The 21130-nt window shown below is 33.8% G+C and overlaps 2 protein-coding genes across 3 annotated transcripts in view; one reads left to right on the top strand and one right to left on the bottom strand.

Annotated features, from left to right (window-relative positions):
* Window positions 1-1498: 1498 nt before the first annotated feature.
* LOC119084917 (ubiquitin-conjugating enzyme E2-17 kDa) lies at window positions 1499-11961 on the bottom strand. Its single transcript, XM_037195069.1, has 5 exons — window positions 11594-11961; window positions 10752-10815; window positions 6142-6173; window positions 5879-6062; window positions 1499-4212 (listed from the first exon to the last, which is right to left on the bottom strand). The coding sequence occupies exons 1-5, from the start codon at window positions 11615-11617 to the stop codon at window positions 4073-4075; spliced, it is 444 nt and encodes a 147-aa protein (XP_037050964.1). The 5' UTR covers window positions 11618-11961; the 3' UTR covers window positions 1499-4072.
* Window positions 11962-14511: 2550 nt separating this feature from the next.
* Window positions 14512-21130, top strand: part of LOC119084883 (DEP domain-containing protein DDB_G0279099) — an 81865-nt gene continuing 75246 nt past the window's right edge. For both annotated transcript variants that reach the window (XM_037195040.1, XM_037195032.1), the window contains exon 1: window positions 14512-15071. In XM_037195040.1, the coding sequence (XP_037050935.1) occupies window positions 14949-15071 (123 nt within the window). In that variant the 5' untranslated portion in view covers window positions 14512-14948. The remainder of the gene's footprint in view (window positions 15072-21130) is intronic.

Below are 21130 nucleotides of genomic sequence, written 5' to 3'. Positions count from 1 at the left end.
TCATAATTATTGCATAGAAGTTCGAAGCACTATACTACAGACTTTCGATGTATAGGATCAGCGAAGGCAGATAATATGAAAAGAGATGAAGAAATAGAAGAAGGCAACGAACGCCTTTTTTATGATTGGATTTCTGCAACAGATTGAGAAATGTTCTATACCGGAAATGCCTGCCTAGGTGTAGTTCCTGGCACATATAACACGATATTTCTTATTATCCGAAGTCTACTACATCGCATGATGGTCCAAGAAACTATGCATCGAAAAGTGTGGGACGTCTTTCGAAAAATCATTTTTAGTTGTAACCTGGTAAGGAATGTAAACGGAAATGTGTCTTTTTTGGTCGCTTTAACTGAGGAAGCCGTAACAGCTGCAGCAGCTGGCAGAACCCTCAACCGAATCAATGTTCATTCATGGTGTAATATTTGTGTTGTTTCTGTTGCAGTGTCAAGAAATCATATGGATCAGTATCTCATATGGTATTCATCGGCTACTATTTTACCATTTTAGAAATGACTATCCCCATCTTCTGTTATCGTCATCTACGGTAACAATAAATGTAGAACTTCACCTCACATGTTCTCGTATGTATAGCAAAGTTATAATGCTAAAACAAATGAAGTAAAAGCATTTGAACCGAACATTATACATTAATATAAACAATAGAAGTAACAGTTTTAATGGGTATGAAAATCTCGAAACGTTCTTTGCCAGAGGTTAATTTTGTTAATATTTAAATAAACTCAATACCTACCAACAAACCGTATCAGTTACGACCTTTCTTCTTGTTTAATCAATAAACACAAATGAGTTACGGCTGTATCAGTGTCTCACTCAAGTAGAGACATTTTTTTGGAGATATTCAATTCAGTTATTTTTTGACATTGAGGGCCACACCGAAACAGCTTCAGATCTTGTTTGGCCACCTTTTATCGGTGGATAATAGTGACTTTTCTTTGTAGGTCACTAACTTTTCAACCATTTAATATTCCCATAAAACTTTGGGCCACCCTACGGTAACTCGAGAAATTTTATTACGTTAAGTGAAACCCCACCTCAAACCAAAGACGGAAAATATTGAAATTCTTAAGACATTCAACAAAAAAAAATCTATTTCAAATCAGAGATTAAATCGCACCCATCAAAAAACATCCAAATATTTCTAATTTAAAATGTTTAAAGAGATTACTGGTTTTTTGTTTTACTGAAAATTAATCAACAATTTGCCAAGTTGTTCAAACATTTCAATTTTTTTGTTTTTGTTCTTAGTTAATTGTTCAGTATTAATATCTCGCATTCTCGAATTCTAAATGTAACTGATATGAAATAAGTAAGTATTGTGTGTGTTTGTGTGTGTGAATGTGTCTGTGGTGTGTGTTTAAGTGAAACGTAAATTTCACTTGAAACGATTCCTCATGTTTCGGTTACATTTTCTCTTCATTTTGTTTTCTTTTGTTAGGCAAAAAAAATTCTTCGATTTTCATCATTTTTTTGTTTGTTTTTTGCTAATTAGATCGGTTGGATCCCCAGTTGTCACACGGCTGCATTAATTGATTCTTCTAATGGTTTCTTTTTTGTCTGTTTTTTTCTTGCTCTTTTTCGGATTATACAATTACATAGCTTCATTTCATTTTTATTTCGAAAAACACATTTATTACCTTTTCTTTTATAATTTCAACTAAAAATATAAAATTTTGCAAAATACTTTTTTTTGTTGTTTTCTTGTTTTCAATAATGACGACGATGGTAAAATTTGGTTTTGTCGGAAAATTATTTTTTAATTTTATTTTTTTTTTAAATTTCATATTTTGATTGAAAAATTTGTGAATTTATATCTTATCGGTTTTTGTTTGTTTGATGAATTTCTACAACAAAAAAACACAAAATTGTTTCTAAATTTTAATAAGTTTAAGAAAGAAAGACAAAACGAAAACACAAAGTCAAACGAAAATTTCTTCGGAAAAAACGTATTTTCGTTGAATCAAACCAACCAAAATAAAGGCGCACGAAATCAAATTTGTTTTTCCCATTCCCGCAAACATAATTTTCGGTTTCTTTGTATTAATTTAAAGGAGAAAAAAAAAACAACATAAAAATGAGATGAGAATAAAATTGGTTGTCTCTAAAAAACTAAAATATTTCTTCTAAATTCCGTCTCTGGTTTTCTATTTTACAACAAAAAAGGAAAAAGAAAAAAAAACTTTCCGTTGAAAAATCCGAAAGTCTTTCTTCAGCGGACGCATTTTTCTTTCTGTTCAATTTTTTTTCTTTAATTTTATTGTTAAGTGTTGAGGAGATGATAAATAAAAATTAGAACTAAAGGTCGAAGAATTAAATAAAAATTTATCCTAATTGAATCAATGAACCAAAAAAATAAAATAAATAGCGTCGTGTTGGTGAGTCGCTATTCATTTCCTAATTCATTTTCTTTGTTTTATTGAAATTATTATTCTTTGATGAAATGTAGTCTATCATTTTTCCACCCCATAAATTTGAATTATTATTATTTATTGTTAAGAGTTTACTCACATTTTCTCGAATTAAAAAAAAATCTTTTCTTTGCTTTTCGATGTGAGAGAGAAGAGAAGAGAAAAAAAAACAAACAAACAAAAAACAAAGAAAATGTGAGAGATGAATCTCGAATTTTTCGATTTCTGATGACATAAAACATAAAAAGATGAACCGAAAAATCTCTTCTTCAACTGCACAAAAAAACAAACCGAAAACGTAGAAATACAAAATGTGTGTAGCGTCATCCAGTCAAATATTTTGTTTTTGTTTTAAATTAGCGGATTTTATGCGGTTCACAACAACAACAACAACGAAAAGAAAATAAAATAAAGAAATTTTGAAATTGAAATTTTTCATTTATTTAAATTAAGTTTTTTTTTGTTGTTTTTATTTTAAATCTTTTTTTTTGTTTAAATTAAAAATTCAATTAGAAAAACACAATCTAAGAGCTTGCATAGATGTTCTCTGTTTATTTTACTTATCCTTAACTTTTCATTTTCCTTTTTAATTTTTTTTTTAATTATTTAGAAAAACAAAAAACGAGTCGGTGTGTGTAATTCATTTGTTTTTAATCGATTTTCTATTTTGAATTTATTTTAGCGCAAGATTTTTTTTTTATTAATTTTTTTTCGACAGAGAATAGAAACACTTAATAATTTTTTTTTTAATTCTGGACAAAAGTTACTTTTTTTCTATAATTTTTTCATCAATTTTTTTGTTTGTTTAATTATTTTTGTGTTGTTTGTTTCGTAAAAACTAGAACAAATGTGTGTGTGTCTATGTCTTCTCGACTAAATCGAAATTGATATAAAAAATTGGTTTGAGAACAATCTCTTCTATTTGAAAAAAAATAAAATAAAATAAAAAGAAAACAAAACAATAAACAAAACTGTTTTCCGTAAAAAAAAATGAAGGAATAAAACAAAAAACTTAGAAATAATAATGAAAAAAAGCAAAACGGCGTAACGTATTTGTTCATGAAAATTTCCAGCTAACAAAGAAAAGAAAAGGAAATTTGAAATTATGTTCACCAAAATAATGAAATTGAATTTCCAGCGGGTGTGTGTTTTTTCTTCATCAATTGTCCGTTGTATTGATTTCAAAATGTTTGCGAAGTTTTTCTGGTTTTTGCGTGTGTGGTAAATTGATAAAGATGGGCAAGGACATTCACATAATATTTGTGGGTTAAGTTTTTCGTTAAAATTTTTTTTTTCTCAATTTTTTTCCATTTTTTGTTAAATATTGTAATTTTTCAAATAATTTTTTTTAAATTCCTTTTTCCTTTTTCCATTAGAATTTCTCTCTTATTGTTTTGGGTTTTGCATTTTTCAAATTTTGTATTTCACGAATTCAATTAAACTTTCATTTAAAGTGTTTTATGTATAATTGCTGGTTGTTTTGTGTTTTTGATGGTTTCCTTTTTTTTCAAATTTTTATTTTATTTTTCTGTTTAATTCTTTTGTTTCTGTTTTTCTCTTTATTTCATGTTTGTTGTTTTTATGTAGTTATAATGTTTAATGCAGTAGTGATTACTTGACGGATCGATTATATCTGGAACGCATCACATAGCATATTTTCTTGTCCATTCACGGGCAAGCTCGTTATATTTTTCCCGATCGGTTTTATATATTCTCGCAATCTCTGGCACCAGTGGATCGTCTGGATTGGGATCACATAGCAGAGAGCAAATTGATAACAGAACTGAAATATTAGAAAGAAAATTTAGAATTTTTTTTCACGATTTTTCATTAGAAATCGACAAAATAATGCGCATCGAACGACAACAAATCATTGAACAATATTCTTGCATATTCTTGCACTGTAACATTTGTTGTTGCTACAATGTACTAATGAGGGTGCAATCTAATCGCAACTTATTGCCCAGTGAGGACAAGAATAAATTTGATCAATTTCAATGCAATTTTGGCATTGTAACCTAGATACAATCCTGATTTAATACGCAGTTTCGATTGAGAGATCACAAACTGATCATCAGTCGAAAAACATCAAACAAAACGACGTTACTCTTCAAGGTGAAATTGAAATTGACGTGTCTTGGGGGAACAAGGATAGCTCAAAATACAGGGTGTCTTTAAGCTGTGAATCTGCCATTGAAAGTGTGTGAATAGAGCAAATAAATCATCTGGTTCTTATTTGCGGTCAGCGCGTTGCGTTGTATATGCTACTCTCCTAACGTGAATCACGTCAAATTCACCTTTAACCTGATATTTTCAGTTGTAGCAAACGCAGTGGAAAGCTACAAGTACATCCACTGGCAACCACGTTATTTCGCAACTTTCCCCAATTTAGTTTAAAAGATGAAAGTCGATCTAACTTTCTTCATAAGGCAAGACATTCTCATATTTGAGAAAAATTCTTCCGTCAGCAGACTTAATGTGGAAGAAGTTTCGAGCAATTCAGATAAAGGAATTCATTTGTTGCATTTAATTTTAAGTGGCAAAAAAGCGCATTCCTCTCGTTAATCCAACATTTTGAAGCGCTGCACATAAACTCGGTATCGATCGGATGCTATTTTGTTCTTCACAGGAACTTAAATTTCATTCAAAAGTACTGATTTGAGTCTGATCGTAACTTTAAATTCTTGGTAACTCCTTTAAAGTGTTAATTACAACGGTCACGATACGATAAATTTTGGCGCTACACCAGCTCACATGTAACACGTAATAGTTCGTGCGAAATGTGATTGAAGGCGTTCCACAATCGCGCGAGCGGTTTTTTATGGATAAATTATACGAAATATAGATCAGTTATCAGACTCTTTAATGACGGGACATGACACAATAAATTGTGTACAAAATGTGTAATTTTGTTTGACGTGATTCAAATCTCGTTTAGAATTTCTTCCAATTTTAATGTGGCTTGGAATGAGATTTGCTTCTTCCATCACAATCGATATATGTACGATCCGAGTGTGGTGTGTTTTCGTACGAAGCGATTACAAGCGGTATTGAATGTTCTTCTATTTTGATGCTGTTTCTCATTTTGCATCTCCTAGTACGAGAACCTAAGATTTACAAAAAAATTTATTTGACTTCCGAGTGAATTTTCGGTGAAACTATTTCAGAATCCGACGACTTCTTTTTTAACAACTTTCTGTGTTGTACGCCCGCCGGCACTACCTTGAGCATGACATGATTATAAAGGTAATGTGGGCTCTGTGGAACTCGTTTCGTTAACCATTAGTCTGTATGTCCAATTTAAATTCATTCTTTTAACCGATTTAAAATAATCGCCGAACATAGGTTATAATAATTAGCCATTGTGCGACAAAATTGAGCAATTTGCTCATAAACAATAAAAAATAAAAAAAATAAAAAAATCTGTCGATATAATACGTGCAATTTACCTTTTGAAATAGTTAATGCGGGCGACCACTGAGATCTTAATATGTCGAGACAAATCGATCCGTTACTGTTTATATTAGGGTGATATATACGAGTTGTAAAAGCCACTTTAGGCGGTTTGAATGGATAATCTGTTGGAAAATGAATTGTTAGGAAAAACACTCCACCCTGGTACGGACTATCAGGCTGCAAAAAAAAAGTGTTGAAGAAGAGAAAGCAATTAGTATACGACTTTTCGGTTGTTCGCTATGTTTTTGTCACTTACCGGTCCCATAATGGTGGCTTGCCAGTGAAACACTGTAAAGATGGAAAAACAAAAATTTAAAAAAAAAAATTGGAAAAAAATTTGGAAAAAAATTTGGAAAATAAAAAAAAAAAAAATTTGTTGCTACATCGAACATGCATAGACTCAGTGAATGAGGTCTACACTTCTCAAGGACTAGCAATTTCATTTGTTCTTGCATTTTTTGGTTAGCACCAATCTGTACATGAATGATACAAACCGTTGCTACGAGTTAAAATGCGTGAGTGTTTTAAGATTTCAATTTTTTTTTTCTCAAGTTAAATTTACTACTTGAAATCATATATACCAACCATTTATCATTTTCATTCAATTCCGACGAGCCAGCACACACATCGTACAACATAACATATTTTTCCCAACCGTTTAGCTCGCTCGGCCATTCAGTGCAGGTATAAATATACATTTTTGCTACTACGAGTAAATATAATATCGCACACTTGAACATTCTATCATTTCCATTTCATTCAGTAGGGAGAAGAAAAAAAATAATACAAGAAATTGGTTTTGGTATTTCGGTTCGGGTTTTTTTTTATTTTTTTAAATCAAACACGTGGTGTGGGAGAGAGATGCTCGTATGTTCGAGTATTGAATTTTGTTCGAGAAAATTGGTTTTTTTGTTGATAATTATGACGTCGATAGACTATGCCATATACAGTTTTTCGTTTCGAATTTTATTTATTTTCATTTTCATTTTCATATTATAAATAGACAATGTGAATGTCGCCGATTAGACATATCGACCTATCGATTGTGTGATGTATTATTGTATCGATTTAATTCATGTCGTATGCTGTGTTGTTGTCATTGCTATATAGTTTTGTTTTTTTCGTATAATTGTTTTTTTATACTTGTCATTGATATTGATTCGACGAAAGGAACAACAAACCTCACATAAATTATAATGCTACAGAACATTCGTCCGGCCCGCTAAATCAAATATTAACAACATCTATCAATATCGGGCCATACCCGACAGCCAACATTGTTGTTCATTTTTCGCGTTTGAGAGCAGTTAAGGTCGACGTGTAAATGGGTCACATAAAAATACATTAAAAAAAAAAAAATGATAATTAGTCGGTTCAGCTAACTTGTGAGCTATTTTTTTTTCTTTCTTTCAAAATGACTGTGTTTGTTACCGGTGTGTGATTGTTATTTTAACTTTCTCCGAAATATTATACCCAATGTAATCCGAAATTACGATATTCTCGCACAATTTCAGTTAATAATCACACTGCATTTGGAGCGAATCGGAATTGGAAATGTTAGGCTTTTGTGTTCCTTGTACAAGTGTACACAACACACCCATAGACAACACAGACGGATTTTGCTTAGGAAGAGATTTTACTTTAAATTCTACTTTCCGGCATTATATATGCAACCACAATGACAAAATGAATGCGTATCCACAACCCATTCGAAACTGACTATCATTTTCAAACCCGACTATGACGACATTCCAAGGATAATACTAAAAATCGGCTGTCAAGAAACGCAGACTGAAAAATAAAATCGATTCTGAAATGGACGTTTTCTATAAGAAAATATATTTAATGAGGTCGGTCACGTTTCTTTCCATTCGAATTTTCATTTGATTTGTCTAAATTACCCGGTATATTGCAATGTGAGAAAAATCGTTCGAGTTTATTGGAACGCATCTCAAGCGAATGGAGTGGGACGGAGTCTTTTCCAGGAAATTCGGGGAATTCGACAGGTTCGCGCTTATTATAGAATAAGTTCAGTGATTCAATTACTCAACACACTGACAAAATATTCCATCAAGAAGCCACATAAAGAATGCCAAAGCTATAAGGAGTAATGATCAAGGTCCCATCAGTCGCTTAGAGTAACAGTACCGGTCATTTAGAAAGTCTTCTGGTATAAGTTCGCTGTATAAGTAATATTGGAGGTCATTGAGTAATTAACTAATTAACGTTGCTATGGAAAATACAGTTTCAGAGCATACAGACAAATCACATTGACGCCTCTACCGTTCACCGTGGAATGTGGTTTGTCTCGAGGTTGTTGGAAAAGATGACTTAGATGATAGACATTTTGATGTATGTCAGTCGAAAAATGAAGGTAGCTCGAATCCACTCTGTTGTTAAATCACGTTAGGCATACCGAAATAAGTCAGTCGGAAGACACGGTTGCTCAGACTCGAGTCGAAAATGGAATTAGTCAATCTGTTTCAATGTCCAACGCCTCAAATTCTAATTTCTTTTGGAGGAGCTACTCAGGGTCCCAAGATTTTAAACATAATTTACAGAATCTGCAACAAAATCCTGTTGGTTCTAAATGCGATTGAATCAAATTATCAATGCTGTTAGCGTCGTGTACAACAGTATTTAATCAGCATCATCTGTCTGCTGTATAAGAGAGATTTACATCCGTTCTCCTTTTCTTTACCAAAATTTTATGATTGTAAATTGTAGCAGCGTAATAAATAGTTTCCCAACATTTTTACACACAACAGTCTTCGTTTGTGCTGTTGTCATCAATTAAATCATTAATTAATAGAGATAAGCCCTTATCTCATCTTATCTTATCAGACGTTGAATCCTAACGAATTTTAATTGCTGGGAACAAAAATGAAGTCGAACGAAGTCGAAATTGTGAACGAAGCAACGAAAGAGTTGAAGAATATTGAAAAAAAAAGTTCGGTCAGCAGCCGAGGTCTTTTCGTTTGAAATCAGATTTTAAATTCCAGTCACATTACCGTCAAGGCAATGTTTAAGGTTACAAAACGGCCGGATTTAATCGATCGGTTCATTTTTGATAGTCGACAAAAACTCTAATTAGATGCTGTGTAGAAACAAGATCACCGATTGCACAGTATAGTCGATCTATAATTAGACACAAACTAATCGGGGGAATGCAAACAGCTGTATGTTCTTTCAGTTTCTCAAGAAGCCGATGATCATCCTTGAAATATCATCGATAGCGATTCGAACTCCGTTCGATAAGCGAAACATGATTGGAGAGTTTTAACGAATTTGAACAAACCAAGCACGTCTAACAATACTAACAGACTTACATCATCCGACATGATCTTTATGGATAGAAATGAATTCCCTACGAAGTCTCCATGGATCAGAGCAAGCTTCAATTGAACTGGCTCTCTGTCTAGATACAATCACTACTGCCCTTTATTGATGCTTTACGTTGACTTTAGGATTTAACACGTTGCCGGTTATTGCGACTTGTCAAGTTTAGGCACACCGGAAAGTGCTAAGGGAGTCGAGGAATACCTCCAAATAAATTTCTAAAAATCAAAAATTTGACTTTTGATTTTTAGAAATTTATTTTGAGGTATTCCTCGACTCCCATAGCACTTTCCGGTGTGCCTAAAGTGCCTGCTCGAGCATTATCCCCTACGTGTTAAACAAATTTAGAATGACCGATCCACTCTAGAGGAAACATGCCGACGTAAAATGTCAAATGACAGCTGACCTTCGTAGAAACGTTACCACTGATCAGTTCACGTTTTACACATAAGTGAGCTATAAAGATGAAGTTTATTGAACTAAAAAAATGGTTCGGCTACCATACTTTGTGCCGTGTTTGTTGGTAGTGCAGCTGTTTTAAGCTGATCGAATGACATTAGCCGTAGCCAATTAGAGCCAGAGTTGCAAGAGAATCAATGATAAGAAGGCTTGCGGAAAGCATGCCAATCGACAAGCACGCATGTAAAATTGAGGATCCAATATGTATTTCGAAGATCACGCCGCTAACGTAAAAGAAACGTTCAGCAATAAATGCACAGATTTAAGGTCATCGGAAACGTTCAACCGGTCTGCACGTGTGTGCACAGACTGAGAGTCGAAGAAAATATTTTCGTTTCAAAAACTGATTGCATTTTCGTCCTCGACGTATTGCACAAGTATAAAACACATTGTGACCGCGGTCGGGTGTTACAGCAATTTTATAAAATTGAATCATCGTCGCTATCGTTACTGTGTGACAATGTAAAAACTGTATCACCACAACAGCAACAAATACGAAGACAAAAGCACAAAGAAAATGTAATTTCACTTAAACTACGCTGCTACCGTGTGTAATTCCGTTGAGAAAATTTAAAAAAAATTCTATGCCGGTGATCATAAAACGCACAAACATTATTGCAGCACACGTCGATCATCTCTTGACGGTAAAGAGTATTCGAATTTAAGAAATGAATTTGTTCAGCCAAACATGGGCCATTTTTAATTTAAAATATGAAAACTGTGCCACCACGATAAAATGTGGAAGTTTTTCCCCGAATAAGAAGTCAAGCGAGCAGAGAGATATCGTCGTATTTATTCAAATATAAAATTCATGCGGAATTCGTTTCGAAAACAACAATGTCGTGGAATGAAAAGCGTAATTGAATTTTGTTGCTCGTAATTTTTGTGACTCAGTAAAATTATGCACATTTTGAGCGGGTACATAATGTTTTGGGGTGACTTACATACAATAATAATTGACTCTATTTCTGGCCGGTACAAAATGTTTGAATTGCGATTTTAGCGAAATGTTTGAAAATTATAAAGCTACAATGTTGTTGCATAAAAATAGAAGAAAAAAACACTTACGGTCATCTCCGACAGGACCTGCTGAGCATTGAGCTGGTGGATCCCTCCCGAGGTCTTGCAATTCCTGAAAAATCGTACAATAAAATTAATTTCATTACCAATTTCAAACTGAAAAACCGAAACATATTGGAATGGTTGAAATGCAATTACATGGGGGGTAAAATCGGATGCGAAAAATCAATGTGTGGAATTTTTTATAGCTCTTTTTGTGATATTTTAATGACTTAACGTAATTTTCGCCCATACATGGAGCCATTCCACTTACAACACACGACGACGACAGTGAATGACTTCCATTTTAAACATCGAAAATCAATAACACCGAGACCAGTAATCAAAACAAAAACCAAAATATAATTTCACGACCCATCCCCAAGCGCGTTAATCTTGTCCAGTTTAGGATCGAAATTGTACAAATGACCAAAAACGTTCGTTCCATTTTACAAAAAAGTTTCATAGAGAAAAAAAAACTCCCGTTATAAGCAAACGAACGTGAAAATCAGAGACACCTTGAAGGTCTCTCTTAGTATAATGGAATGGGTGACTCAGAATCAGTTTTTTTTCCACGAATCATTAATAATCCAGATATTCCAGTTGAAAAATTTCATCATTTTTTTCCTAATTCATCGAAATATTCTGAATAATTTTTTTTCCTTCAATTCGGCACACTAATACATCATTTTTGCCTTTTGTCGAGTACGATGACTGAAGAAAATCAAATATAATTTCACACACACAGGCGGATGGCGGATGGCAATTTTTATATTCGATTTTACAGCGTTTCCAAGCACAAAAAACCATGATAATTTTTACGTTTCCAACACTAGACACTATTAACGTACCTTATTAATTCTTTTTAACGCCATTTAGACTATTTAATATTTGTGATTTTCTGGTTTTTCGACCAGACAATGAAATTCAGTGCCGAATAGGTCTAAAAAAATTTTTAAAGATGGCGTCCAAATTTTCTGCTACCGATATCTATCCGCTACTGCTACGATCTGTCACGTTGTGCGACGAATAAAATTTTTTGATTTAAACCGCTTCGATTTTCAGTTTACTTGCACTGAAAACTATTTGATTTATTTAATTAAATTATTCGACTCAGATAACGTATTTCACATGGGGCAAAATTATATATTTTCTAATCGCAATGGGAATTGTAATGAAAAAAACTACTCAACGCCATTCGAAGTCGTTTAAAGTAGATATAGTATATAGTGTTCGTTTATTGATGTAGAGGCGTCGTTTCATGCTCCTTAAACGTCGTTTCATTCAAACGTTTAATAATAAAATGCGGGTAAAAATAGCAAGATCTTTTATACTATAAGATTGCGTAATTTTGCTTTTTAATTTGTATTCTTCCGCAAATGATTTAAATCGTGATATTTGCCTATTAAGTCACTAGACATCAAAATTTCACTGAATCATTTCACTACTATGACTTTACACATTTTATTTGTAATTACGCAACATAGTAAATGAAAGCCGGCCTATACAGAACTAGGTAAGAAATAGTGTTTAAGGCACACAAGCGAAATTCTGAAAGAACAGGTTAGGACAACCATGAAGGCGGATGACACCAAATTTTATAAACAGATAGTGTGAGAAATCAACTTGAAAAAAATATTTTTCTCGAAAATTTAGAATTTTGTTTTTGTTAAGTTCCATTTTACATATAAACTTCGCAGCCGTTGACGCAACTGTGTGTCACCGCCTTCGTGATCATCTCAGAGTTGTCTTAACATGGTCTTTCAGAACCTTGCACACAAGTACTTCACATAACCTCACATCACATCATTGACTAAGAAAACATTTCTTATTGCTGAACAAAAAAAGAATATTTTTCCACTAATCGAAACAGGATCTCAATGTCAGGACCCTACATTTAACCGTTTTGTTGTGGAAATACAAAATAAGGTATATCCAATGCTGGCTAAAAGCTAAGTTTGACGCCATGCCAAATATAAGGGAAAATCAAATTCGCTAATGCCTGATTTCCTCTTACGCCGTTTACTCTCCGTTTACGTTTTAAACAATAAATCTCTCTCTCTCTCTCTCTCTCTCTCTCAGGTGAATCACAATATGTTTTTCCATAAGTGAGTTAGGGAAGGGAAGTGCTGTTCAAGTAAACAAGTTTTAGCAAAATCCCCTGAGCTGTTTCTGAGAACCAGCACCAGCGTCAGCTTATGAAACAGTGAGGACTTAAGACTTACATTGACATTAGTGAGGGACAAATGCTAAAAGTTACAGTGTAAAAATTATTGCTCTCGATATTTTCTTCATCATTGTCAAATATTTCTACATTAACTCCGTTTACATGATGTTTACAGTTTACGTGACAACTGGAAACTAAACAGTACAAATTCAAACGAAACAATAGGTGACATTTCAAAACGGAGTGAAAATCGTGAAAATAGACCTCTTAATTTCGAAAAAAAGACTAGATGGTCTGGAGGGATGAATTGACAGCTGACAGTTGTAATCGGTTTGTTTTTTATAATAAAAAGTAAAAAGTGAACGAAAGTGATCAAAAGAGAACCTATTACAGATGTTAGGTGTCAATCCATTCCTCCAGATCATCTTGGTCTTTTATCGAACTTAAAAGGTCTATGGAGTGAAAACGGAGATCTGTGAGGACACCTTAAATTACTTTCAGTAAGAAGCGCGCCTTTTCGAATCTACTCTACACTCTACCGCTACCATTGTGACATTTATTTTGATGTTTGGAATGAAGACGTTCAATGTTATTGGTGTAGTTAAACGTTTCGCAAATAAAATTTGTGCAATTCGTGTTTTTGTCAATGTGTGTCGCTCAGTTCGATAAAAATCGTAATTATAGGCGCGATGCTTTATTTTCGTATTTTCTTTAATTCGATCATCAAGATCGAGAAAAGAGTCTGAAAAATACAAATATTAATTTTTGATGCAAGATAAATCAGCTAAGTCTGCTGCAGCCAATGACATTTTCAAAATACAAAAACTCGGTCTATGAAGATTGAAAAAGCGAGGTTCAAAAACCTTTCATGCAATATTTTGTATGGCCTATTCACGCCGTCGTAAGTGCGGTCGAAATTCAAAATCTGTCTCACGCAAGTCTTTCTAACGCAGCGTCATTTTTATACAATGAAGCGTTGAAATGTATTTTTCGGTTCACTTTTTAATCGACTCGTTCACTTGAAATTCAAATTTTATTCGCCAGGACTAAACTCTATAGAGCGTGTAGCTGTCATCTGCTGGAAAGTTTTGTATTTTTATAAAAGAAAATTAAACGTGAAGAGAGGTTTGCACCAGTTCTTAGAAGATGACAGCTAAGAAAAGTGCTCTATACTTTCGGATTTTGACATAAGTACATCTCGTACATCATCTGTACGATTTTCACTTTCATACATACAGTCATTACCTGACCTCAGAAAAATTTATAGAGTTCAGTGGACAATTTCTATGTGCACAACTTAATGTTTTTAATAAACAGAAAGTTCTCGTCTTAGTGGGTGGAAGAGCCACTAGTAGATTTTAGTGCCACCGACTCACCGTACTCAACTCAGTGGTGCCTTAGCCTGTGTTTTCAGAACCTTGATTTCTGCGTACCTGATATACACACCTTGGTTACGCCTAAATACAGACATCTACTGAATGATTGGATGGAGGATTACATGCATTGCATGCATGCCGCTCGGATAATAGCGATTAATTCCCATGCATTACACAAACATCAAACAACCTCGTCACTTTTCACAAAGTCGGCAAAATAGATTTTTGATGTTAAAATCTGTTGTAACATATCGAAATGTCTACTTCTGTCGAAAAATATGTGTAATTATTTTGTGATTTATCCTGTTAAAATTAAGAACATTCTTTATTCCCAAAATAGACAATAGTTTGAAGTAGAATACGCGGCTGTTTTTTTTCGCAACATTTGTTTTTCGTAAAATTCCGATTGCGCGAGTGTTGTTTATGAAAAAGTGGTTAAAGCGAGAACATTTACTTTTTTTTTGGGACGGATTGATTTTGGCGACAAAAAAGTGATCCCAAACAACGAATAAAAATGTGCAAATAGATTGATTAAGCAAAGTGTCGATACATCCATTCGATTGATTTAACGTTTGATGGTAGCATATTTAATGAATATGGTGATTTCATCTACATAATAAAACCGCATTGCTATTAATTGTGTAAGTGTGTACTATAACGAATATGGATGGAGACCACAAAACCCTTACTCTTGTGTCTGGAAATAAACTTTTGTCTGGAAACGAAGGGGATGGTGGCAATGACACCAAACAACATTGTAAATCGCTACCATTGTATTATGATATGGTGAGTTGCTTTAAATTTGCTTCCCTTTTTTTTGTTGCTTAATTAAGGCTTTTAACGTCGGTGTCGTACACCACTTTACAAATTTAGTCATTCTTTTTTGTTGTCTGGCTGTAAATCTAGGTGACCGTTTACCTCGCTCGTCTTTCGAAGCGAAATGCATAAAATGTTTCCTCACCACCGAGTCGCAAGTACTGATAACAATCCGAATCATAAATTTATGGTTTTTATATTTTATCATCGCCACCATCATCGGTCCGATGAGGTAGATAACGACATTATAATATATAAACACTACTCATCGTCTGGGATCGTTTCAAAGTTGGGCGATTAATATTTCATTTGGCTCTCGCTTTACATATACTCGTTTTGAATATACATTTCGTTGATCAAGATAGCCTCGTATAGTCGCTCTTACTTTCCATTCAGATGTCTTTATGGTGATTAGGTTTAATCTCCTCATATATAGCAAAAGGTTTTCAACTCTAAAATACGCAATGAATCATCTGGAACATTTGTTTCGGAAATTTTTCAGCATTAGTGAAGAACAATAACACTGAATTCTAATCGAACATCCGTACAACAACACACATCATAATATAATAACGATACATTTTCACCTGAATCAATACAAATATTCACGCTTGGCAAATAAAAACTAGTTCGTTTCGTGATTCGTGATCGGAGCATTTTCCATGTATATTGAATTAATAAATTGCATTGATTGCTTATCGTGATTGAGTTGGTGACCCGGCAACCGTATCACTTCTGAAACACGGACGATATCAATTTTTTTTTAAATTCCTTATGTTGAACATATGCCGTTAGAAAAGCCTTTGTACTCTATTGACTCTATAATTATTTTTTTTTGTAGAGTCGGAAAGTATATTTTGGATATAAGGGAAGTGTCAACTGTCCTGTAAAATCTAAAAAATTTCGATTTCGCTGCAACGTCGATAACTGGCCCCGCTTATCCCATATAATGCCATTCGAAACTTTGTCGTTGGCAGTCCAGCATCCTCAGTGCTTCCAAAATTATTTGTTTCCGGCATACACACAGTAATCAGTTGAATTAGAACTATTTCACAACGCTGAACAAATCAGGGCGGGGCACCTGTTTCATATAATTTCCCTCAAGTGGCAAAAGTGCCCATTTACTAATGCAGCAATTGTTCGTTGGACACCCGAGGAGTTTGACTTTTTCATAACGGATTTCTACGAAGCCTTCCATCTCGCCTTCAGTCATTTTGTGACCATTCACTTTATACTGAGACATGCCATCCCGACACCAGTTGAGTAGGCCTCATTTCAATTTTTCATTTCTACATTTTGTACCATTCGCTACCCGTGACTACTTGTTCTACATTTTCCCCGTCATGTACTTAATCCCCCTGCCTAATATGCTGAAAGAACCATAAATGTCTGCAAAATCTATTAACCAATGCATCAAACCATTGATTGATACGAAACCAATTCCGTCTAGAAGATTGCGAAATACGTTTTGCGTGTGCCACGAAATCGTTTGATATACAATTCAGTACGTGTCTCTGCTTAGCCTCAAGGCTATCTGATTTGCATTCTGTTTTAATAATAGTCCAATACCCAGGGATGGTTTTTTTTTATGTGTTGTGCAACCATGCTTCGTGTACTTATCTCAGGTTATAAACATTATGAACGAAAGAAAAATGCAAATATCCACGGTTGTTTTTATGGATGGTAATGATTACAAGGCCTTCATCATGTTATATGCATCTTACTTGTAAATCATAATCATCTTTTACTACACACACACTGATTATATTAATCATAATTATGTAACTATTACAATTTTGTTAAATGAACTTGAATATTGATCACATGCATGGAACATACAGCTATAGTGGAATCATTAGCATATAGATTTTCTATTTTTATTGTGAAGAAAAACCGTTAAATTCTTTTCAATATTGTTCAGTTCAGCGTACACACACGTAGCGTACACGCTGCACACATAGTTTTTATTTTTTTATTTTAAACAACACAATATGTTGGTTGTTGATCCGTCCGTTTTGGTTTCATGTTATTTTTTTCATCAGTTTATAAAAAGCATAATTTACAACCATAACCTTCGATCCATAAATACACACACTTCTGAAGACACAAATTTTGCACGTCCTGGGTATTTATACTGTTTTTCATTCATTTTCATTCATTGCGGAAAATTTATGTTGAACGGACATGCAAATTAAAATTAATGGATAAATACACTATAACCGGACACTCCACTTCTACTATATGGTGGCAGCACAGCTGTAGAAAAATAAAAAATCGAGAAACGTTTAAAAAAAAATTTGGAATATGTTTGCCTGGGTTTAGTTATCCAACATGAGAGTCCACTACACTGAGCGGAAACGCGTTGTCATCATATCTCATGCGAATGGAAACGAGAATGGAGAGCATGTTCAGACAATTGTTTCGGGTTTTCTTTTACTTTCCTGGGAACAAATGGTGATTTTGTGCAGATGTGTCAGACTCGTTAGATTTTATTTCCATAAAGACGATATGCTGGAAACGAGATTATCTGATGCTTTCACTACCACTTATCATACTTCTATCGACGAAAATCATGCTAAAATAGATATCTTACGATGCTGCCATTTGCACGGAACTACGATTACCCTGATGAAAAAAAGTCAACTCAGGTTTATGTTGTTTTCGATTCCGGCACATAATTGATTGCTTATATGTCAGAGTCAATGGCTTGGCTCATATCAGTGTCGGATCAGGTTCGGGTTGACTCGTTTCAATTCAGTATGACCAGAACCGAATTTCGACTCGAACCCGAGCTAAGACTTCGAGTTTCGACTCGAACCACGAACTTAACCTCATTCCGAAACTGTACTTTTTATACCAGAAATTTCCGCTTATCCTTTTGTATGGCTCTGCTGATGACTAAGGATATGAATGACGTTGACCGTACAAAAATAAAGGAGGAGTGGGAAACGTTCATGCGTTTCCGATTGTACAATTTAACAGGCGAATTTCACACATCACACGCAGGATTAGCGTCTAAAAGACAAAATTCTAGACTCAAACTATAAGTTTGTTATCGCGGCAATTAGTTTATTTTCAAGAGAAAAATAGCTAGCAATCAAAGCTTTTCATTGGCGATGACAGACTCTAGGTAGCGAGTCTGAAAAATCTATCAATAAGATGCAACGGTCCATCTCAATATTTTTGTGACTAAAACAAAACTGGAATGGTCGTGAGACCCTTCAGTATATGAATAGATGAGGAAAATGAATTGCTATTAACACACACCCCGAGTTCAATCACGTGCATTTTATGGACGACTCTTAATTTATCACGTGTTTCAGCGGAAATTGTGTCGTACCACCCTACAATAAAAATAAAATTGATTTTAAAGATATTACGTACTAAAGTACTTATTCTGACGTATGAACAACATGTGATGAACTTTTATATTCAAAGAAAAAAATTGGTATTCGAAGAAAGAAACAGCAGTAGTTGGTAGTTGGACGTTCCGCTGTTGAGTACCTCATACGTATAGGCAATTAATTAAGTTTTAATGCTACACTGTTACACTGTTATTGTTATGTAGCAAGTTATTATGCTTAATAGCTACTTCGGTTGCGTCTTAACAGAACGAAGATGCTAGAAACAAATAAAAAATAACTCTCAATGTCGACAACATAATAATTTACTAAATCAATTATACCAAGGCTAACCAATTGACAATACGCGAGCATAAAACCATTTAAAACTCAACATATACGTAACACGTTTCCATGTTAAAAATTTATTTTTTACAATTTTCGCTTTAATATTATCTTCATGCACATGCACATCTCATTACGTTGTAGTACCACCATACAATTTTATCGATAAATTTTTATTTTTGTAGAAATCATTTGTTGGAGTGCTCATTAAAATATGGATTCTGTTAATTTAAAAAGTTTTTTTTTTTGTAATTACAAACATTTATTTTTTGGATTTTGTTAAACGTTCTCACGACGTCGGAAATTCCCAGAACAACTCAACGAGAGAAGTGATCTATTACTCATTAGATTTGCCTCATTATTACCAGAGTGGAAGGTAAATTTCGACATTGTTACCGTTTATAGGAGGAAAGGGTATCAAAAGTGTTGTGTCGGAAGTAAACTCATTCTTTGACCTAACAGTTATCAGGTTGACCTCTTGACCCGTAATTTTTGTTAATGTGATACTCAACCCATTTCTCAACATCAAATGATTTCCGATTTGTTTTCATCCTACCCGAACCCTTACAAGAACTGCTCGGGATACCGATAGAAATATTCTGTTTTACAGAGCTTTACGGAAGCGAATTAGTAGCACAACTCTTCACAACAAAAAAGAAGTTTTTCTGAAAGGCCTGAAATGCAAGAAAGCAAATCGATTGCGAAATCAGAGCAACATTCCATGATACCTAGTAGAGATGAAATTTCGAACAAAATTACATAAAATATGTGGTTGCAACATGAAATACGAAATGTTTATTGGTATATGTTGGTCCTCTTAAATAAGGGCAAATTGAACTATCAAAAACGTCAACGCTACATGTATGCTGTTGCTGTATTGGTGTAAAATTATACGAAATGTGTATCTTCTACAAACTGATCTTGGGACCACATTTCGTTGTACAAATTTCCTCTCTAGGTATAATTACTCTTAGCCATGAAATCGCAAGTTTTTTGTCACAAAATTTCAGGGCGTAGGTTCTCATGCCGTTCGTAACTTGACAGTTCTTATGCGATTTTGTTCACGCAACGGTCAAGTTACGAAAATTCGAGAATCGTCGCCCAGTGAGATCACATATTTCGCTCGAAATTATAGTTTATGTCAGACATCATACTTTTCTAACGATACCAAACCACACTCAAAATCTGAGAAAAATCAGGTTGTTGGCGTGCAAATTATCACGAAATCGACCCTGATGTCAACAGATGTGTTTTTTTGCAGTTTGGTAGACTATAGTAAGTCTATGCGAAACGGAACTAAGTGAAAGAAAATTCATCTTTTTTCTTATAATTCACTAATGTAACATGTCCCGTTTCTGCATTGAGCTATTAAAATATACTTTTCACGCTCAAAAAACAAAGTTAATCTAAAGACATTAAAAAAATTTCTTGTTTAAATTCTATTAATAGAGAGTTCTCAATCAATCCTAAGAGGATTTGGAGTAAATTTTATTGAAACCATTCCACCGATCAGGATCATCTAACTGTAAATTACATTTTGTCGGACTTTACGCTGTATTTACGCATTACATTTTATTGACAAGAAATAAAGCTCTTTCATATATATACCCGTGTATACAAGGGATACGCTTTTCTAATCCCTACTTATCGTAATTTATTTAGTTACTGAACGAAAGTGAACAACTAAAAACACGACACCCATATAATAAACCATCAGATATATTCTCACTCTCCTATATATGATTTCCATTGATGAGTAAGCAACAAGTTCGACACAAAACCCAATGTGTATACGCGCAATATGGCTTCATCCGTTAATAGTTCAGATAATTAAATAAATATAATTTTATTTTCAATGCATTTTATTTTATAAAAGAAATGCTGGCTGGGCTAAACCCCGTATATTATGCACGGTACAAGCTGGTTGTGCCTAGTGTATTTTATTGTTGTATGAACGTTGTTCAACGCTCCGAGTACACTTTTTTTTTGTTTATAAATAAATGCACAAGGTCTTGTTGAATTGAAATTTATTTTGTATTTTAAATGTGTTTATTTGACTTAATTTGATGGTTTTGGATTACTTGACATGATACTTAACAAATTGTATTTTATGTATGAATGAGCAATGGACGTCAACGTCGTTATACGTTTTTCGAGTCTAGGATAAGATGTTTGATGTTGACGCTTCGCTCTGATGAATTTAATTACCTCAGTCAATTTTTAATATTATTTATATAGTTTGTGCTGATCTGAACGCAACATCGAACGAAACACACAAACTATACTCAGAAATAGAATTTATATTATTGTTACACATGCCGGTCATACCAGTGACTTTCATTT

The sequence above is a fragment of the Bradysia coprophila genome, chromosome X (genome assembly GCF_014529535.1).
Source record: "Bradysia coprophila strain Holo2 chromosome X, BU_Bcop_v1, whole genome shotgun sequence".
Lineage (NCBI taxonomy): Eukaryota > Metazoa > Arthropoda > Insecta > Diptera > Sciaridae > Bradysia > Bradysia coprophila.
The sequence above is the reverse complement of the archived record's forward strand: the minus strand, read 5'-3'. Positions and strand labels throughout refer to the sequence as shown.

What these genes read in the sequence shown, in the direction of transcription:
- LOC119084917 (XM_037195069.1), bottom strand. Translation starts at nt 11,617, where the DNA reads ATGGCGTTAAAAAGAATTAATAAG. An exon ending in AAGCCACCATTATGGGACCG is followed by an intron (nt 6,063 to 6,141) that starts GTAAGTGACAAA and finishes TTTTTTTTGCAG; the next exon opens with CCTGATAGTCCGTACCAGGG. An exon ending in CGCATTAACTATTTCAAAAG is followed by an intron (nt 4,213 to 5,878) that starts GTAAATTGCACG and finishes CTAATATTTCAG; the next exon opens with TTCTGTTATCAATTTGCTCT.